At 41.2% G+C, this 22,692-nt stretch overlaps 1 protein-coding gene across 1 annotated transcript; it reads left to right on the top strand.

Annotated features, from left to right (window-relative positions):
• The first annotated feature begins 4,289 nt into the window (after positions 1-4,289).
• Positions 4,290-20,516, top strand: glcci1a (glucocorticoid induced 1a). Its single transcript, XM_037693647.1, is given in 9 exon segments — positions 4,290-4,304; positions 6,456-6,630; positions 10,766-10,850; positions 10,852-10,906; positions 15,456-15,524; positions 19,037-19,186; positions 19,269-19,479; positions 19,792-19,912; positions 19,984-20,516. Coding segments are annotated over 9 exon segments (1,185 nt in total). The 3' UTR covers positions 20,288-20,516.
• Positions 20,517-22,692: the final 2,176 nt, after the last annotated feature.

Here is a 22,692-nt window from a genome sequence, read left to right on the forward strand (position 1 = left end):
GCCAAAGACACCATCTTAGCACCAACATAACTGGTTTGTTCCACTTTGGAGGAAGCTGTTTGGGGGAAGAATCAGTTTTGTGTTGTGTGTTTCCTTGACTGATGAAGCCTTCTGGATGGAAGGTGAAACGTTTCAACAACAAAAAAAGAAACTGTCCAGATGACCTGACCGAAAATTGTTGGATTGTACTTGGATTATTGAGCATGGACTGTTTTAATCATAATAATAACGTTTATTTATAATGCACTTTACATTCACAATGGATCTCAAAGTTTTACCAGCAAAGATGATAAAATTTAAATGTGCATTTAGATATTTTTCCTAAAAGTGCAAACTCCAACCCCCGTATTGCTTCTTGATCATCTAGCCCCCCCTCTGGTCTTTAAAATGGTTATTGAAGAACACTTTTGCAACAATGCCCAAATGATGTAAATGGAACTGTGATATATTTTGCTGTTTGCCAATTATCCAGGGTTCTTTTACCAACCTCTGATTTTTGTTTTTTGTCTTTAGTAATCAGCTGTGTACGAAAACGTTAGCTTTGCTGTAAATTGACTAGAAATCGTATATGTTTTGATCATTTCTATATTGATCACATTAGCCGTCCTGCCGCTTGTGCCTTGATTGTTTGGACGTGTCAATAAACTCTTTGTTTTCACTCTTTTTGATTTCTGGTTGTTTTGGTCATGTTTCCGATGGAGAACATTAGTATCAATCTTCTGCGACAGTTCCTGTAAATTAAACCAAACGGCACCTCGGTTGTTAAAACGCTTCTTTCAGGTGAAACTTTTATTCAAGGCCAATGACCAGACATTTAGAAAAAGTTGGGCACATCTTCATTTTTTCTTGTTTTTGGCACCAGTGTTGGTCTTACTCTGTTCACTGAATGTTTGTGGCAGCGGGGGTGTCTAACTCCGGGTCATGGATGATTTGGTACCAAACTTCACAGAACAAATATAAACGTTTCTGTTAAAAGTCTACTTTTATATGCATCTGCATGTAGGACAGTTATTATAAAGGTGGGACGTAGTCTCCATACATCTGTAAACCTTTTGTCCCACCCATAACTCACGATACATTCAAGATAATTTAATGAAACTTCGTACACGTAAGCGTCGTCGCTGGGCGGTCAAATGTTGTAAAGGTCTTTGCTTGTCCATGAAAGAGTTCTGTCTAATAGCTTGTCGATGAGCGACAATAATAATACAATAATAGCAATAAACGATAGCGCATATTTTTAAAGACCGTTTCCACTCATGCCTCTTTCCTTCACTTGACTCAGTCGCAGTTTTCTTTCATGTCCAATCAAACCTACACACTAATCTGAGCAAAACTGATAAAAACTAAATAAACCCACTTGAACTCCTGTCCATGAGGAAGTTGTTTTGTATGAAATTAGTCCCAGATGCTAAATGTTTGGGGACTGCTACCTTACAAGAGCAACTTTATTTTGATGGTTTATGAGGCTTGAAATGGTTTGGCCCAGTTTACATACATATACTGTATATATATTTATATATATGTATATATATTTAAAAAAAAAATATATATATATATAAAGAGGCAGAAAGAGGAGCTTAATAGATTTATAATTTCTTCTAAGCTTTTATACTTGAGTAGTTTAAATTTAGTCATTTTCTCTGCATGTGTTTTATATATATATATAAAACACATGCACATACTTTGGTCTTACCTGTGTTTAAATGCTGAATAAATTTGTATTCTATTTTAATCACATCAACAAAAACTAGGAAACTTGTGATTTTTTTAAAGGTGCCAAGCAACTTCTGCTTAAAATCTGTCTTCTTCTTCCAGCTAGTTCCCTCTTCAGGAGTCTCCACAGCAAGTCATCCTCCTCCATCTCTGTCCTCTGCATCCTCTGTCCTCACTCCAACTACCTCCATGTCCTCTCTAACTGCATCCATATATCTCCTCTTTGTCTTTTTCCTGGCAGCTGCATTTCTAACATCCTTGTACCAATATACCCACTGTCCCTCCTCTGGACGTGTCCAAACCATCGCAGTTTGGCCTCTCTAACATTTATCTCCCAGTTGTTCACCTGTGCTGTAACTCTGATGAAATTTAAAGGTTCTCTTCCATTGTTTTCCTCTGTCTTGCAGAGTAATATGTCAGAGAACAGTGACTTAGATCATCTGGTTGATAATTTTACAACTTCAACGCAAACCTCACTCAATAAAGCCGCTCCGTTGAAAAGAAAATCAGTCAGAAGAGATTGGCTTCTTGGTTAAATTCTGAGTTACATACTTTAAAACAGGCATCTAGAAAGCTGGAAAGAAAATGGCGCTCCACTAACGTTGAAGAATTTTACTTATCTTGGAGAGATAGCCTGCTAACGTATAAAAAAGCACTCCATAAATCTAGAACTTTATATTATTCATCTTTAATTGAGGGCAGCACGGTGGCGCAACTGGTAGAGCTGCTGCCTCTCAGCGAGCAGGTCCCTGGTTCAAACCCCGGTCCAGGGGCCTTTCTGGGTGGAGTTTGCATGTTCTCTCCGTGCATGCGTGGGTTTTCTCCGGGTGCTCCGGTTTCCTCCCACAGTCCAGAAACATGCATGTTAGGCTGATTGGTAACTCTAAAATTGTCCCTAGGTGTGAGTGAGAGAGTGAATGGTTGTTTGTCTCGTTTGTCTCTATGTGGCCCTGTGATGGACTTGCGACCTGTCCAGGATGTACCCCGCCCCTCGCACAGTGATTGCTGGACATGGGCACCAGCGACCCCCGTGACCCAAAATGGAATAAACGGGTAAAGATAATGGATGGATCTTTAATTGAAGAGAAAAAAATTTCCCCAGGTCCCTTTTCAGTGCTATAGCTAGTCTAATGAAAAATCCTATCTCTATTGATTCATGTATCCCTACAATAAGCAGTGATGAATTCATGAGATTCTTTATAAATAAAATTCTTTCAATTAGGGAAAAATTTCAAAACAACTTTCCTAGTACCGCCTCTGGTTCTGTGTCAACTTTAAAAATGTCACTAGAACTTGATTTATGTTTGGACTGTTTTTGTCCTGTTGAACTCTCTGAATTGTCCAAAATAATAGCTTCATCCAAACCATCCACATGTCTGCTAGATCCCATCCCAACCAGGCTATCTAAGACGCATTTCCCTTAATTAATAATCACGTCTTGGATCTGCTTAATTGGTCTAATAAACGGTTACGTACCACAGAGCTTTAAGATTGCTGTAATTAAACCTTTACTTAAGAAACATAACCTTGAGTCAGGAAGCCTAGCCAACTATAGACCTATAGAACCCTGCAGATGTTGGATGTTGTCTATCATGGTGCACTAAGATCCATAACTGGCTGTGATTATCGTACCCACCACTGCACCCTGTATTCACTGGTTAACCTCACGCAGACTCTCTCACTGGTACATTTTCATCTTTATATCACTTCTTGGTCTTCTGCCTGCATACATCACCTCCCACATGTCTCTGCGTGAGTGCAGTTACAGCGTGCGCTCTCAGGACATTATTACGTGCAGTGTTCCCTCGGTGAGGATTGAAGTAGGCAAGAGGACCTTCTCCTACTCCGCTCCTGTTTCCTGGAATATCTTACACAAAGATCTGAAGCTCTCAACCTTGACCTCTCTAAGTGGCTTTAAGAATCTGTTGGACTCCTGGCAGGGACCAATGCTGACATGTTCCTGTTTTCAGTTTTCTAGATTCACCTTAGATTCTAGCTGTTTTTTGGTCACTTTTTTTGCCATCTTATTTGTAAAAATTTAATTAAAAAAAACTGTATGCCTTTTTATAACTGTTTATTGTTGTCGCTGTTGGCCATTGTTGTCATCATTCTTTGTTGAAATCAGGTCTCTCTTGTAAATGAGTCCTCAAGTCTCAATGGGATTTACCTGTCTAAATAAATGTTGAATGAATGAATGAAAAAAACTATAGACCTAAATCTAATTTAACTTTCATCTAAAAAATTCTAGAGGTTAGCTGCTGGTCAATTACATGATTATCTGCCAAGAAATAATCTGTGTGAAGAGTTTCAGTCAGGGGTTAGAGCTCACCATAGCACTGAAACTGCACTGGTTAAAGTCACTAATGATATTCCCATGGCCTCAGACAATGGACAGGTGTCTACTGGTCCTGTTAGACCTCAGTGCTGCATTTGATACAGTTGATCACAATATTTTACTACAGAGGCTTGAATATGATATTGGGATTACATGAACGTCTCTAAATTAGTTTATTTATCTGATAGATTCCAATTTGTAAATGTAAATAATGGATCTTCATCATACACCAAACTTAGTCATGGAATTCCTCAGGGTTCAGTGCTTGGCCCAATACGCTTTACCTTATATATGCTTCCATTAGGTGACGTTATTAAACAGCATCGAATAAATTTTCATCATTATGCTGATGATACACAGTTATTTGTCCATGAAACCCAATGATTCCAATTAGTTACGTAGACTGCATGTCTTAAAAACATAGAAACATGGATGACCCTTAATTTTCTCCATTTGAACACAGACAAGACTGAGGTTTTGGTTTTTGGACCTGAGCACCTTAGGAATGAATTTTTCAGTCTTTCACCCTCCTTAGATGGCATTAATCTGTCCTCCAGCTCTAATGTTGAAAATCTTGGTGTTATTTTTGATCAGGACATGTCTTTTATCCCCCACATTAAAAACGTTACTAGAACTGCCTTCTTCCACCTGCGTAATATCACTAAAATTAGAAACATCTTATCTAAAAATGGTGCAGAAAAACTGGTCCATGCATGTTACATCTAGACTGGACTATTGCAATGGTTTATTATCTGGGTGTCCAAATACTTCTTTAAAACGTCTTCAGTTGATCCAAAATGCTGCTGCCAGAGTCTTAACTGGAGCTAGTAGGAGAGATCATATCTCTCCAGTTTTAGCTTCTCTCCAATGCCCTGTCTAATCCAAAATTTAATTCAAAATCTTACTTCTAACCTACAAAACTCTCAACAACCTAGCTCCATATTATATTACAGATCTTATTGTTCCATATTTTCCTAACAAAGCACTTTGCTCTCAGACTGCAGGTTTACTTGCGGTTCCTATAGTTTTCAAAAGCAGAATGGTAGGCAGATCTTTCAGTTATCAGGCTCCTCTCTTGTGGATCCAACTTCCAGTTTCTGTCCATGAGGCTGAAACATTGTCCAGTTTTAAGAACTGGGCAACCTGATTTATATTTGGACTGTTTTTGATTAATCCTATAATTAGAGTTGGTTTGTTATGCTGCCTTAAGCTTAGACTACTGGAGGACAAACTGACCTAATTTCCTTAAATTAATTATTAAAATTGAATAGTTTTTTAAATACTATTTCTATCTCAATGTGATTCTTGACCTGCCATTGTGTATCTGTTCCTCCTTCCTGTCCACAGCTGGCTGCGTTTGAGTGGAACAGATGACCACTTGTCCTGAGCTTGGTTCTGCTAAAGGTTTCTTCCTCATGAGGGAGTACTGACTTTCATGACTCTTCTTTCAAGTGCATACCTCCACCTCTCCAAGTTCTCTTCCACCTGTTCTCTGTTCTCACCAGAAATCACAATGTCACCTGCAAACTTCATAGTTCATGGGTAGTCCTGCCTGTCCTCATCAGTTAGTCAGTTCATCACCAGAGCAAACAAGAAGGGGCTCAGAGCTGATCCTTGGTGCACTCCCACCTCCACCTTGAAGCTATCTGTCAACACATCTCACCACTGTCCTCATACATGTCCTGCTGTCCTCATACATGTCCTGTACCAGTCTAACTTGTCCTGTTGTCCTCATACATTTTCTTTACAAAAGCCAAAAATAATTTGTGACAATCAGTGATGACAAAATATTGACATGAATGTCAAAACTGTTTCTGTCTGTAAAGGTTTTGGAATATTTATCTAGGTCATAGATGTTTGGCATCATAAGTTGAACATTTTGTGGTAAAACTTTCATCTCTGAAGTTGAAACATTCTCGAGAAGGAACCCTTCAAACCTGAGACAGAACACCTGTGGACAGGTGCAGAAGTCTCAGAGTTACAGAAATCACTTGAGTCACTGTCTCTGTACGAAAAAGGATTAATTGTAAGGTACCATCATTTTCATGTAAAATCAATTTCAGTAATTTAATAAGTTGCCTAAATTAAAACGCAATTACTGATTTTCATTGGTTGACTTTTAGTTTGATCATCGATGTTATTACTTTTTGTCAGTTTCGAGTTAATTTGTTGATGCAGACAACTTTATCAGAATGCGTTAATAAAAGCACCATTGAGAGATGATCTGATAATAACCTGCAATGTATAAGCCCATGATCAGTTTGTGATCAGTGATCGACATTATGGTTTACAGTATCTGAGCAGAGCAGCTGGTTCAACATCAGCTTCCGTCTGCCGCCCACTGTTTGTAGCACGATCAGCTTCAGCTGTTTTTAGCAGCTTCAGCTGTTTTTTTATTTTATTTTAGCAGGATCCGCTTCAGCTGGGAGACGAACAGCCGGACCTGCTCCTCCGTCGTCCCGGTGCTCCAGACCCGCCGCCCCGGGTGGAAGCGACTCTGCACGGGAGGCTGGTCCCCAGGAGAAGCCTTCTCAGCCGGATAGCGAGACCAGACGTCTCCCCCTCACATTTCCCCCACAAAGGTAGCTCCTCTCTTCATTGTAAATAATGTGATCTTAAACAGAAAAACAAACACGGATAATGCTTCGTATATATTTTTTTGCTGCTATGCTAATTGTTTCGTTTTCGGTAAGGTAGCCCCTACGCAAACGTAGCTTAAAAACACGCTAATTGAACATTCTCGACAAAAACAACAACAATATGTGTATTTTAAAACAAAAGAAAACTCATATACGTAATAAGTGAACTATAATGCTGAATTCGTCGTGTGCGTGCTCCAACATATACGAACGTGCAGCTATAAAAGAAGAAGTTTAACTACATTTCTCTCATTCGCCCTCAAGCGCCACGTTGTGTTTTGGTGAGTCGAGCTAATGGAAACGATCTGCGGAGCAAGTCCACATTCTGCCTTCTAATCCATTTGTTTGCGGGTCTGCATCCATCAAAACACAGCCGAATTGTTAAACTGGCTGCCAGTATGTAAGCTGAGTTGGATGAATTGATTATAAAGTAGTTTAGCTGTCGTTCTGGTACAGTCAACTTAAAATTGCGTAGATTTTAATAGGAAGTTCGCGGCCGCTGTCAGGCTGCGCTGTAGCAGCTAGGCTAGCTGTCTAATTAGGTCACAACACATATTAATATGGCTGCTAGGAGGCTACGCGTCAACCATGGCTGTATTTTATTTTATTTCAAACATATTATCAGTATTAGTTAGTGCACCACAGCTTTGTTCGTTCAGATCAATGACATTAGCAAATGGAACAGAAAAGACATGTTTGTCTCCTGCCAGTGATGATGTAAACATCTGAAGTAATGATGCAGCTGATTATCATGGAGACATGAAGGTGCATGCTCACCATCAGCTGCTGGACTCAAGAAATTAATGTTCAATTTGGTTTGTTACTAATACTGAAACAAACAAACAAAAAGAAAATTAAATGTAGCTAGTTACCAAAGGTTTGTGGCTCCTGTGGTAACATTTGGGCCTAGCAGCCACTCAGACATAAACAGAGCCCTCTGTGGAAGCAGGCCAGAACCTGAACTACATGCACGCACATATAAATACTACCAAGTGTATTCTTATTATTCCTAGATAGAATAAGTATGTGTCTAAAGAAATCTGATGGCCTTTATTCTTGCATCCAGTCATTTTTCTACTTTGCTCCCTCACAGTGTGGAATTGTAATGGGGAGTTTTAATTGAATTATACATGATACAAAAATACTCCATCCTAAAAATACAAAACTAACCAGGTGATGTGTGCGTGTATTCACCCCCTTTGCTTCAAAGCCCCAGTCATTACCTTCAGAAGGCACATTAATCGTTAAATAAGAGCCACATGTAGATGATATAAGTGTCAAATGATCTCAGTAAATATCTACCAGTTCTGACAGCCCCTAGAATATAAACGGAGATTCTCAACACAGCTCAGATAAAGTTATGTTGAAGGACAAATGAGGGTCGGCTTCTAAAAAATGTGTAAAATCCTGAACACCACGTAGCTCTGTGTAAGCCATTATTAGAAAATAGAAAGATGATACAACTACAGTAAACCTGCCATGAGAGTCCTCCACCAATAATCATAGGTAAGGAGGCCATGATGGAACTGAGCAGCTCTTCTGCAGAGATGGGACTGTTTGTCTACTAGAAGCTCCTCAGAGCTGGTCTTAATGGAAGAGTGGCAGGAAAAGCCACTGCTTATAGAAAAAAAAAACAAAAAAAACAATAAGGTTTGGATGTTTTTACCAAACGTGTGAAAGAACGTTTTGTCATCAGATGATGGACTCAAGCTGGACCTTTCCAACCGGAAGGAGCTGCAGCCGAATGGACAAAAACTCCACTGGCCGAATGGACTGGGGGTTTGCTGTGGTCCATTTAAAGCCGCCCGATTTAATGATGATACGGAGATTAAACTGACACTGAACCACAGTTGGACCCAGTCAGAGCAGAGCAGGTCGGGTCATGCTGTCTGAGACATGGCAGGTGTGCACAGTTACTAACTGCAGGTGAGAGTGTCTCCTGGACTGTTTCCAAGGAGGACACCCCGCTACCAAAGGAGATGACGTAATAAATTACTAAATGTTCACAGCAGCCGGGGAGATACCAGAACTGATACACCATCACCCCCACCCCCTGGCCTCGACCTCCCCAGGACTTTAGTTTCTGAAGTCTATCTTTGTATTAAATGTTAATGTATTGGGAGCGTCGTCCTTATTTGACAGAAATGTGCAACGTGCACATGTGACCAAGTCCAGGGTCAGAGAGAGAAAGAGCGGTGCGGGAGCCAGAGTGTCTCTGATGGTGAGAGAGGAGGCTGCGCCTGCTGCTTCACTTCCTGTAATTAAACAAAAGTAATGGTAAAAGATGAGTATTTATAAACACCCCCCCCCCCCCAATAAACCCTCAATTAAAAACACTGAAATGACAGAAAAGTTGTTCAGACGTCTCTTCCTTCAGAATGATGTTGGTCCTGATGGTACTTTATTAGAAAACAGTATAATGTATACTTATACTAAGCTCTTCTACACACTATACTGTGTACTTTTACTAAGGTCATGTACACAGTATGCTGCATACATTTACAAAGTTTATTTACACAGTATACTGCATACATTTACCAAGGTCATATATACACTATACTGTGTACATTTACTAAGTTTATTTACACAGCATATTGTGTAATTTACTGAGGTCATGTACACAGTATACTGTGTACTTTTACTGAGGTCATGTACACAGTATACTGTGTACTTTTACTGAGGTCATGTACACAGTATACTGTGTACTTTTACTGAGGTCATGTACACAGTATACTGTGTACATTTACTGAGGTCATGTACACAATATACTGCATACTCTTATTGAGGTCATGTACAAAGTATACTGTGTACTTTTACTAAGGTCATGTACACAGTATACTGTACTTTTACTGAGGTCATGTACACAGTATACTGTGTACTTTTACTGAGGTCATGTATACACTGTACCGTGTACTTTTACTGAGGTCTTGTACACAGTATACTGTGTACTTTGACTGAGGTCATGTACACAGTATACTGTATACTTTTACTAAGGTCATGTATACTTTATGTGTATTTTTAATAATGTCATGTACACAGTATACTGTGTAATTTTATTAAGGTCATGTACACAGTAGTATACTGTGTACTTTTAAGTCATGTACACAGTATATTGCATACTTTTACTGAGGTCATGTACACACTATACTGTGTACATTTACTAAGTTCATGTACACAGTATACTGTGTACTTTTACAGAGGTCATGTACACATTTCTTTTCCTAAGGCATGCACACAGTAAACTGTACTTTTACTGGGGCCATGCACACAGTATACTGTGTACTTTATTGAGGACATGCACACTGTATACTGTGTACTTTTACTGAGGTCATGTATACACTGTACTGTGTACTTTTACTGAGATCATGCACACAGTATACTGTGTACTTTTATTGAGGACATGCACACTGTATACTGTGTACTTTATTGAGGTCATGTACATAGTATACTGTGTACTTTATTGAGGACATGCACACGGTAAACTGTGCATGAACTTTTCAAACTAAGGGCCAGTTTCAGAATCCACATCAACTCAAGTTAGAGAACAAACATCTTTTCTTGGTTGCAGGTTCCTCAACAAGAGTTTGACTGGTCTCATTTGATGTTCTCTGTTGCGCATTTGACATCAAAGATTACTGAAAAAATTAAAGTGATAAAAGTTTTTTACGTTTAAAATATCATCTTGAGGGCCAGATAAGATGTCATCGAGGGCCACATTTGGTCCCCGGGCCTTGAGTTTGACACACATGCTCTTCACCATCTTGGCCCCATAACTTGTCCAACATGTAGGAGGACTGAGCCGCAGAGCTTCACATGCACAGGAAACTTTCATACTGCTATACAACACAATGCTAATGATTCTGTTGTTTAATAATATTCTCTGTAGCTTTAAAAAAAATGATTTTGTAAAGATGGGTTGATTTCCTTGAGTGTTTTTTATCCAAAGTTTGAAATAGATTAACAAAAAACAACAGCTGTAAAGTTTAAGAAAACAAGTTGAAAGTCATTTTCCTTTTGGATGAGACATTTTCTTCTGTGTTCCTGAGCTAATGCTGCTTTGATCTTTTAATCTTTGCAGTTGAAAGAGTCTCGCCTGGTGTGGAGCTGGGGGGCAGTGGGTTGTCTTCATCTTTGGGCACGGTCAGTGGTCCGTACCCGACTGGGCTGGCGTGACTCCCATGAGGGTCACACATCTTGTATGAAAGGAAAATTGATGCAGGTGAGCACCACCCACTTGGGCTTTGTATTTGTACTGCAGAGTTCAGCAGCCTGTAGAGATGAAGGCTCGTTTTTAAACAGATGGCAGCAGAATGTCCTTTTCTTGACAGGACTGTTGAGCCTGACTGTCAGTCCAGACTCATACTAGCTCATTTATCAGCTAAAAACAGAATACCCCTTTTAAAATGGTTTAAAAAAAAGTTTGACCTAATTGCTCATTGTTCTATTCAAACATTTTTTTATATTCTATCAAATATGACATTGTCACATTAATACCAACCTTATCATTATTATAGAAAACCTTATAATTATATCAAATCTCAGAGGTACCCATGTTAAATAAAACAGGACTTTGAATGTTTTATGTTAAAAAATCAAAAAAAAATCTAAATGACCCTAACAGATTCTGAAAAACCAAATCTCTCTCAGGCACCCCCCAATCATCTGACCTCCCATCACAACTTCTCGTTAACTCTGTTCCTGTGTCAAACAAGCACGAGATCCTGATCTGTTTCAACAAACATTTTGTTGCTTCTAGTTCTTTATTTGACACAGTTACAAATGGAGAATCAGCCACTTCATTTAATAACCAAACTTCTACAAATCAAATCCCTCCTACAAGTCAATCCTCAGTTAATCACAGCTTCTCTTTTTCTCCATTCTCAGTCAGTGAGGTCATTAAACTGTTAAAAGATCTTGATCCTAAAAAATCTGCAGGTCCAAATGAACTTCCATCTTATTTCTTAACATCATCACAGTCCCTGTGACCCACATCTTCAATCTCTCCATAAGCCAAAACTATTCCAGATGCTTGGAAAACATCCTTTGTTCATCCTTTGCTGAAGGGAGGAGACCCCACCTCACTGAACAACTATCGACCAATCTCTAAACTCTGCATTTTAGCCAAGGTTCTAGAAAAACTGATAAACTCTCAAATCAAAGATTACCTGGACTCATTTAACATCTTACCTCCACATCAATCTGGTTTCAGGAAACAACACAGCACAACCACTGCTTCACTGAAGGTTCTTAATGACGTTGTTGAAGCACTGGATGCTAAGGATTATTGTGCTGCACTTTTCTTAGACCTGTCTAAAGCTTTTGACACTGTGGATCAGAACATCTTGTGTCATAAACTCTCAGAAATTGGTTTCTCAGAACACACCATTGGTTGGTTCTCTAATTATCTCTCAGATCGGAGGCAATGTGTTCAACATAATGGTACTTCCTCCAGTTATTTAACAGTCAACAATGGTGTACCACAAGGCTCAGTCTTAGGACTCACCCTCTTTACAATCTATATAGGTAATGTAGGTCAGAGCATCCCTGATGCATCCATACAGTTCTATGCTGATGACAGTTGTTTATTGCTGAGCTACAACAGTTGCTGAGGCTTTCCAGCTTTAGCAATTCGCTTTTGACATCATCCAGTCAGATTTGTTCCACCTCAAACTTGTATTAAATGCCGACAAAACCAAAGGGATGCTTTTTCAAACAGGAAGTCGGTCCCAGCAGTTCTTCCTCTGATTTTATCCTCAAATGGTGTCCCTATTGAGTTTGTTGATTCCTATAAATGTTTGGGTATCTTGGTCGACTCGCATCTCTCTTTTAAGCTTCACGTGGAAAACTTGGTAAAGAAACTGAAAGTTAAACTGGGTTTCTTTTTCAGAAACGGATCCTGTCTAACTCTGAATGCTAGAAAACGCCTTGTATCTGTGACCTTCCTTCCCGCCATTGACTATGGTGTTATTACCGGGTATTTACATGAACGCTCCTACAAGAACCCTGCAGATGTTGGATGCTGTCTATCATGGTGCACTAAGATTCATAACTGACTGTAACTATCATACCCACCACTGCACCCTGTATTCACTGGTTAACTGGACATCATTAACGTCACGCAGACTCTCATTGGTACATTTTCATCTTTAAATCACTTCTTGGTATACAGTAAACTTTGTAGTGCAATATAGTTATTAAATTAAATTGTTCTTGAGATTTTTTGCCTGCCTTATTGTAAAGGTTGTGGACAATCGGATTCTGTCAAGAGGTTGTCCACTGGATAACCTGGAAAATTTATTTTATCTGCCCCTGCCTGTATAACGACTACTTACTGCTTGTACTACTATTCCTACTTTGCAGTTTTTCAGGGTACAGAGCCCCAGCGATAAACGAGGGACTACTATATATGTAGCAAGTGGTGGTGCACAGGTTAGAGAAGGTGGGCATGTGATCGGAAGGTCGCCAATTCAACTTCCGGTACTGACAACATCAAAATGTGGGTGGGAAATATGAAGCACCCACACCTGCCTTCACCCTCGTTTGCCCCACTCTGGGCCCTTGAGCAAGGCCCTTAACCCCCACTACCTCTTCACCCGGGCACCCTAGATAGCAGCTCTCTGCTCCACACAGAGGGCTGTGGTAGCTCCGTGTCTGTGGTTGAGTCAGGAAGGGCATCCGGCGTAAAAACAATTGCCAAGTCTTCGCGTGAGTTTGTTCACTGTGGTGACCCTTGATGAAAGGAGCAGCTGAAAGAAGAAGAAAAATGTGTTTATATATATATATATATATATATATGTATGTATATGTATGTATGTGTACATATTGGAATCAGAGTCAGAGTTTCTTTGTTGTTCGCACCTCATGTGGTACATGTGGGTGGAATGTAATGATGTACACAGGGTCCCAGTTACATCCAACAATAAAATGTAAAATAAAACGGTAATAACATCTAAGATATGAACTAAGAAAAACATCAACTAAAAATACACTAAGCACTCATAGTATTAAAACTATACGTCGAACAGAATCAGAATAAACTTTATTGGAATTGCACCGAGGTACAAATCGAATATGTACGTGCAGTCGTCCGAAAGATGGGCGGAGTGCACGAAGCTGCAACTACAGGAGAGCGCGGCCATTTTATCCTTATCAGATAATAATCTTAGATTAGAACAGCAGCACGAACATGAGTCTTTGTGAGCAGATGAGCATGCATGAACACATCAACATGAAACAGATCAGCAGCAACATGAAACAGATCAGCAGCAACATGAAACAGATCAGCAGCAACATAATGTGATTTTTCACAATGATTATTCTGGTTAGAGATTCATGAGTCTAACAGCCTCAGGGTAGAAGCTGTTCCTCAGTCTAGTGGTTCTACACTTAATGCTCCTTAACCTCCTTCCTGAGAGGAGCGGGGCAAAAAGTGTGTGTGCTGGGTGAGTGGGGTCCTTCATGATGCAGGTGGCCCTCTTCTTGCATCTAGAGGAGTAGATGTCTGTAATGGTGGGGAGACTGACTCCAACAGTCTTCTGTGCAGCCTTCACCACTTTCTACAAAGCTTTTCTTTCTGCAGCTGTGCAGCCTCCATGCCACACGTTGATGCTGGAGCACAGGATGCTCTCCACTGCACACCTGTAGAAGGAGGTGAGGACTGAGCTTCCCAGACCAGCTCGTCTCAGTCGCCCGAGGAAGTAGAGTCTCTGAGCTTTCTTGATCAGGCTGGTGGTGTTGTTGCTCCAGCTGAGGTTGTCATTCATGTGCACATCCAAGTACTTGTAGCTGGAGACCACTTCCACCGCAGATCCTTTTAAAGGGGTATAGCCAGGTGTGTTTGTTCCTTCTGAAGTCCACGATCATCTCCTTTGTCTTATTCACATTGATGTGAAGGTTATTCTTGCACAACCAGCTATACACATCTCTCTCTCTCTCTCTCTCTATCTCTATCTCTATCTCTATCTCTCTCTCTCTCTCTATCTATCTCTATCTATATATCTATATATATATATGTATGTGTGTGTGTGTGTGTGTGTGTGTGTGTATGCGTGTGTATGTGTGTGTGTGTACATATGTGTGTGTGTGTATACATACATACGTGTGTGTGTTTGTGTATGTATGCATACATGCGTGCGTGCATGCATGCAGTATGCGCGTATATGTATAAATAGCATGTATATATGTAAATATGTATATATTTGTATATATGTATATTTGTGTGTATATACTGTATGTATATTCTGGTGTCTTATGTATGTATAAATGTTTGTGCGTATGAGATTATTTGTCCTGAGAGGCGCTCGTTGCTGTTAGCAATTGATCCATTAGTAATGCCGATGAGTTTCTTATTGGACGTTAGTTTGATCCCAGACGGTGCAGATATGAATAACCAGCAGGTGCTAACTATCAGGTTTCTGATTATCAGCACCCTGCGGTACTAGAAGCCTCAAACAACAGTCAAAAGCCCTAAAAGCTGTTTGGAACTGCCAGAGAAGATTTGTGAAGTTTTTCTTCAGCATAACCCATGAAACCTCTCAGCTTCTCAACCCACAAATGTTCTGGCAGCATTTAAGAAGAAATAAACAGGCTTTCAATGACGCAAGACTTACTGCAGGGTTCACAACAGAAAATAATCAGCCAAACACAAATTCCTTTACATTGTGTGCTGTTATAAAAACATACAATTATATTGAGACCACTGTGGTTTTTATGCATTTCCTCCAATAAATGATTGAATGTGTAAGTTTAATGTCGCTTCTCTCCTTCAGATCGAGCTGAACTGTGAGAGCAGACATCTCAGATTCTGCTTTCTGTCCTGCTTCAACACACAAGTCTCTGTGCTGTAAGGTCAGTACACACTTTCAAAACGCATACAGTAACGCTTCATTTTACGATATTTTAACACAACAAAATAATGAACAGCTGCAAACATTTATTTGATTTGAAGGTTGTCTTTGTTTCCCCAAAGTAGGAAAAAAAATGGAGGAGTGTGGTGATTCTGTTACATTTGTTTAGAGAATGGACTTTTAGTGTCAGACTGGTGTTTAAATGACTCTATCCTAGATCATTTGATGTGACGTGCACAGTTTTTAAAACTTTCCTAATGACTTTAATGTTGCAGCAGGCTTTTCATTCAGTGAGCGGGCCTTGAAATACATTTGATCTTAAAAAGAGCTCATATTGAGTTTCAGAGCATGCAGTCATAATAAACGTACAGACGTCCGTCAATGAGCTTTATAAACAAGTTTGTTCATTTTCTGAGACATTTAATGAATTCACACGCACGCACGCACACACACACACACACACACACACACCAGCCAAAAGCCGGAGCGAATCTGCTGTTGTGGCAATAAATCTAGGAAGTCTTCTAAGACCATCTGAAAACTGTAGTCCACCATTGTGCAGTGAGAAAGCTTCTTCACAGAGAAAACCCTTTAAGGTAGCTTATAATCTTACCAGGACTGGATGTTCCAGCAGTTCCTCCTCAAGGTTTGAGCAATTCTCAGAAGAACTGAAAAATCCCAGAATTACGTTTCAGACTCACCATGTTCAGATTTATGACTGGACAACAAGAAGACCGGTTCAGGAGAGTTTCCAGGAGAAAGCTTATTTCCAAAATATAAAGACTTCTAATGTGCAAAGTTTTATCTAAATGAGCCACAGGACTTTTGTTTTTCAGGTCTTTTGGACCAGTGCCAAATAAAACAAATGGAGCTCTGAAAATGTCTTCTTTAAAAAACAAAAGTTTTAATATTTTAGATGCAAGGTAAAGACGTGCAGTGAAATGCTTGTTTTACAGGGACTCAGTCACATGGCTTTGTTTTCAGAAAGAGACAGACAATCATTAAAATAGACTGGAACATTCAAATGTTCTTAAAACTTAGATCTCACTTTTAACATCTTACATGAATTATATTTAACTTCAATGTACTCTTGCAGTTGCTCCCTTCAGGTCAAGGGTGAGGTTCTGCTTCAAGTGAAGAAGTTCAAGTATCTCTGGGGTTTTGTTCACGAGTGAGGGAAGAATGGAGCATGAGATTGACAGATGGACTGGTGCAGTGTCTGCAGTATTGAGGACTCTGTACCGGTCTGTTGTGGTGTAGAGGGAGCTGAGCTGTAAGACAAAGCTCTCTGTTTACCGATTAGTCTATGTTCCTACACTCACCTATGGTCACGAGCTCTGGGTTGTGACTGAAATGGTAAATGGACTGTACTTGTATAGCACCTTTCGATCTAATCAAGACACTCAAAGCTCTTTACACTACAATCTGTATTCTCATTTACCCATTCATACAGCACTCTACTAGATCTATAAAGAGACTCATCAGTGCTTTAGATCATATTCATACACCAATGGGACACACATGGGAGGCGATGAGGGGTTCATTGTCTTGCCTAGGGACACCAGCATGTAACAGCTGGTGGATTTGAATCCTGAGCTCTTGCATTGGAGGACGACTGCTCTAACTACTCAGCCACAGCCGCCCTTGAAACTGAAAGAATGAGATCATGGATACAGGTGGTTGAAATGAGTTTCCTCCACAGGGTAGTTCTCCCTTAGAGATACGGTGAGAAGTTCAGTTATCCAGGAGAGACTCAGAGTAGAACTGTTGCTCCTCCACATCGAGAGGAGCCAGTTGATGTGGTTCAGGCATCTGGTAAGCATGTTTCCTGGTGCCTCCCTAGGGAGATGCTTCAGGCATGTCTGACTGGGAGGAGACCCCCCCTGGGAAGACCCAGGACACGCAGGAGAGACTATGTCTCTCGGTTGGTCTGGGAACACCTTGGAATCCTCCCAGAAGAGCTGGAAGAGGTGGCTGTGGAAAGAGATGTCTGGGCCTCCCTGCTGCTCTCGAGACCTGATTTCAGAACAAGCAGAAGACAATGGATGGATGGAACTGCATGTACTACTACCATCTTGTCTGACTCGAGTGTTCATTTAGTTTTTGACATCACGCAGCAGCTGTACTGGTTGTGTTCCTTCAGTGAGATGTGTATTTTGTTGTTTTTCATGTGTCGTGGCTCAGTGTGTCTCCTTTTAGCTGTAGCAAGACAAAGTATCCCTGCTGAACGTACACATGTTGTTAGCTTGAAGCATTCCCAGATGGTAGATGCTTTTGTCCTTTGAAAACTTGGTACAACTCTCTTTATATTGACACTTAATAATATGTATACTTGTCATCATTGTATGTTCTCATACAATGACAAAATTGGCTCTCTGCATTTAACCCATCCACCACCAGGTGGAGCAGTGGGCAGCTATGGAAAGTGCCTGGGGAGCAACTGGGGATAAGGTGTCCTGCTCAGAGACACCACGAGATGTGAAATGACTGGGGATCAAACCTGGGACCTTTGGGTCCTGAGTTGGCTGCCCTGCCTCTACACCATCTCGGTCCCACTTCTGCAGCTGCGGACTCTGCGTTATCGTCCTTCATGGTTTAAAACTCTGGAAAATCTGACCAGAGCTTGTCTTAAGAGGCAGAGACACAAACGCTGAGCAGAAACACCGATTTCAGTCAAAATATTTAAGAATTTAAAACCTAGTCATATCAAGAGATGTTTGTAATCAGTGACATCTGTAACAGCCCTACTCAAACACCTCATAATGTGGAGCATGGGGGTGGAGGGCTGATGGTTTAGGCTTGTTTTGCAGCTGAAGGACTGGCACCCTGCAGCCACTGAGTGGACATGAACACCTCTGTAGACCAAAGTCTTGTCAGGTTCTTTGTTAGACCGCTGGTACCAAACTGCAGAACAAAGACCTGAAACACAGCAGCAGCACATCTACAGGAGAACATCTGGAAAACAAAACAATTCAATCGTTTGTTTAGATTTGAAAAAAAAAAAACACATTTAAAGTTTTAAATAATGGTGTAAACATGTTTGTGTGTGTCTTTGTTTATGGTATCTTGCAAGGCCCATTTTTCCAACTTATTATACACTGTGAGGACCAACTGCTCCTTATGGGGCCTAAAGCCCGGGCCCCTACAAGGAGCAGTACCATTGGTGGGTTAGGGGTTCGGTTTAGGACTGAACTGTAAATTTAGGATGGGTCAGGTTTAAGGTTATGTAAGTACTAGTAATGGTTAGGGTTAGGTATGTACTGGTAATGGTTAGGGTTAGGTAAGTACTGGTAATGGTTAGTTTTAGGGTTAGGTAAGTACTAGTAATGGTTAGGATTAGTTATGTACTGGTAATGGTTAGGTATGGGTCAGGGTTAGGCTATAGAAATGAATGAAAAATGAATGAAAGTCAATGCAAAGTCCCTGTAAAGATCGAAAGACAAATCTCTGTGTGTGTGTGTGTGTGTGTGTGTGGGTGGGTGTTTGCATACACGCTGCAGTAGGTTTCCATGTCGAAGTCTGCTCAGATGCCACTGTCCAACATCACCGTGCCGAAGGCCTCCATCTCCAGGGTCCCCAGCAGCATGGAGGGCATCAATCATGAGCTGGAGAAAGTCTTCATTAAAGACAGTGGAGACAAGGAGGAGCTAAAGGTGGACCTCCTCTCTCCTTCCAGTCGGTCGACTCCCTTCATCTCAAGCCTCATTAAAACTCTGTTCTTCTGGTCCTATACAGTCCTTGGAGGTCCCTGATGGACGCCGGGCACCCTTCCCTCCACAGCAGCGCAGCAGCAGTTCCCACAGTGTGGACCCTCAGACTCCGTTAGCCCCCGGGCGGTCCAGCAGCTGCTCCAGCCTGTCCCCATGTCCCTCACCAGCCTGCCCTCCAGGATCACATGATGGCAGCCCCTACTCCACAGAGGATCTGCTGTACGACCGAGATAAGGGTAAGAATTTAAAAAATGTGCCAAAACACTTCTTCAGATACAGGAGACCTTTTATAAGGTGTGTGTGTGTAAACTCAACTTGCTGTGAGTTCAGAAAGTTTGGAGTTTTTTTTCTGTCAGCTTAAAATTTTAGTGTAATTAATAGAATAAATGAAAAAATTATAAGTACTCTAAGAAACGGATCAGTTCCTGTGTTATGCTACAACTTCAGACTCCTGCTGAAGTTCTTTGGACATAATCACCCATCGGTGGTGTTTATAAATGTGTTAGTACGTTTTGTCCCCTGAGCCCACCCAGTTTGTTTGTGTTCAGACAGCGGAAGCAGCTCCCCCCTTCCTAAGTTCGCCTCCTCACCCAAACCCAACAACAGCTACATGTTCAAGCGAGAGCCTCCAGAGGGATGTGAGAAGGTTAAAGTGTTTGAGGAAATGAGGTAACAGCTGTTTAATTCCAGCTCTTTGCTGCATCAGGACGTCCTCAGACTCGTCTCCTGTCTCTCCACAGCTCCAGGCAGGTGGCGTCAGCGTCCGCCCCCCTCTTCTCCTGTCCCGACAAAAACAAGGTCAACTTCATCCCGACAGGCTCCGCCTTCTGCCCCGTCAAACTTCCCGGCTCCATGCACCTCGCTCCACCCTCAGAGGTGGAGGACGAGGACAACTTGGAGGCCCCGTCTTCCTTCGAGCCCCACGGGGCTGGCTCGTTTCACGGTGTCCCCACTCAGGTGTCCACGAGCACCAGCACAGACGACCCCCCAGAGGAGCCCTCAGAGACTGCAGAGGGTCAGACAGACAGCCCCGACACCAGCTAGACTCTAGTAGAGGGACCACCCCACACCTGACTGTCCCCCCAACAAACACGTCCGTCTCTCTGTGCTAACCCCCCCACACCCCCCTTCTATCACTGCATGACAGCAACTCTGTCCCTTCATATCCACGGACACAAAGACGCCCCCTCATCGTTCTGTCCTGCAGGGTCTGAGCTGTTTGCAGGAAGGATTTCAGGTATTTTGTGCATCAGAGGGAAGAACGGAGCTCTACGGCTGGGGGGGGGGGTTTAAACTGAGTTTATTTCAGATTAAACTGTGTTCACAGTATGAATAAGCTCTAAACTACATGTAGATGTCATGAAGAAAGAAACATGCTTGTTTCCATAGAAGCCCAAACTGTGTTACTGTGTTGTGCACTATTCAGGATTATGTTTACACTGTCAGGTCACGAGAGGACCCGTGTCAGAGAACGGCAACAAGAACATCATTTAGTCAAAGAAGAGGCCTGAGGGTGTGCGTCTGGCCTCACTTCAGGGTGTTTCACAATCAAGAGTTTATTCTCAGGTAATCTGGATTATATGTCCACATGAAACATGTTTGACAGACAGAACTGATTCACTCCCATCTATTCCTAGTTTGGATCACGTTCACAGATAAATCTTTCTATTCCAGAGTCCAGTCTGACTGTAGACTGGTGGTAGAGGCTGCAGAGAGGGTTGGGTTAGATGTCTTCTCCTGCTGGAACACAGAACACATGCTGACTGGTTCCATGACCTGAGGTGTGTGAGCCGTGATGAAAGCATGCTTCTGGACTGGCCGGTTGTGCACAGTTTTTATTGTTAGGGTTGGATAATAATGTGGGACCCTGAGCCTGTTGACTGTGAGAAGGAGTGGATGTGTCCAAACAGGAAGTCTCAGTTATTTCCACATGCAGATTGGAGGTGTAGCTCTACAGATTTTTCCTCTCACATGATAGTTTAAACCATTCTTAATTCTTTCCTGGTCAAAACAAGTTGTTTATTGTTGCAGCACCCCCATCTAGTGGTTTATGACAGAAAACATCCTCTGACTGTAAGGGTCCAGCTGAATCCTAACTTTCTTTTTAGAAAACGCAGTTCTTTTGAATGAAGCTGGTTGGATCAGTTCAGACTCAGGAGAGATAAATCTTACTCTGAGACGTGATGCGAGTCAAACATAAAACGGTTCTCCTGACAGTGCTGTCTGAAAGAGTTCACTCCAGAGATACAGTTCTGAGATATGGGTCCCAAATCACATGTGGGTCTCTGGAGTGTGGATGCAGTGCTCTGCTGGTTCAACCGACAGCTACATGAAGATGCAGTAACATGAAAGACCACATTAGGCTGGGCGTAGTCTGCACAGGTCAACAAATATGGTGGGATGAGATGAGCAACAAGAACCTCAGAGATGTTGGGGTGAAAACGAGTGAGTCTGCAGAATGTTCTGACTTCTTCATCCTAACCCTTCCATTGTTGACCTTTTCTCAGTCTGGTCAACCAACACACATGATAAGCAGCAACATTCACTCATTCTGAAAACAGTTTTTGTCCTTAGGACACATTAACCATGGCCATGAGAAAACTGGTTTTAATCCTGAAACTTTGAATCCTGTTCTGGGGGAGGTTCTGGGGGAACTGTCCCACCAGTCAAAGGTCTGCACTGGATCTAAGATGTAAAACAAACTGGTACAAAAAGCATATACTGGATTTAAAAGTAGTTTTTCTGTGTGCCTGCGTATTTAGAGCTCAGGTTTGTTAAACAACCAACAAACATTTGATGAGTTTTGAACTGATTGGCTCTGTTAGATGACCCGCTAATCTGTCCGGGTCATCTGGTCTCAGTTCATCTGCTGAATTGGACTAACGATTGCTGAAAGGCAGGTGACCTTTGTTTTATGTCTATGACCTTTTTGTCTTAGCAAAATATCTTCTAAACCACCAGATGTTTTTTTTTAAATCAAATTTTCAGAAAGTAATTAGTAAAGGTACGTCTATGACCGTTTAACTTTTGGAGTCACCCTCTGATTAAGATGGCTGCCAAAGCTAAATGAACGTAGCAAACACAAAAATGGCTTTAACTCAGTGAATTTTACAGCTTATTGAGCTCAAATTTAATGTGGAAGTTGCTGATTATTATTTTGTAACACATGATGTCTTACAATACATCAAACAATAATATTTAAAGATTGACCAGCATGACTTAACTATAAAAATATGACCAACATGATTCTAACGATAAGAATATGACCAAAACGACTCTAACGATAAGAATATGACCAACACGACTCTTAGCTATAAAAATATGACCAACATGACTAACGATAAGAATATGACCAACATGACTCTAACGATAAGAATATGACCAACACGACTCTTAACGATAAGAATATGACCAACACAACTAACGATAAGAATATGACCAACACGACT

The sequence above is a fragment of the Nematolebias whitei genome, chromosome 19 (assembly GCF_014905685.2).
Source record: "Nematolebias whitei isolate Nwh7 chromosome 19, NemWhi1, whole genome shotgun sequence".
Classification (NCBI taxonomy): domain Eukaryota; kingdom Metazoa; phylum Chordata; class Actinopteri; order Cyprinodontiformes; family Rivulidae; genus Nematolebias; species Nematolebias whitei.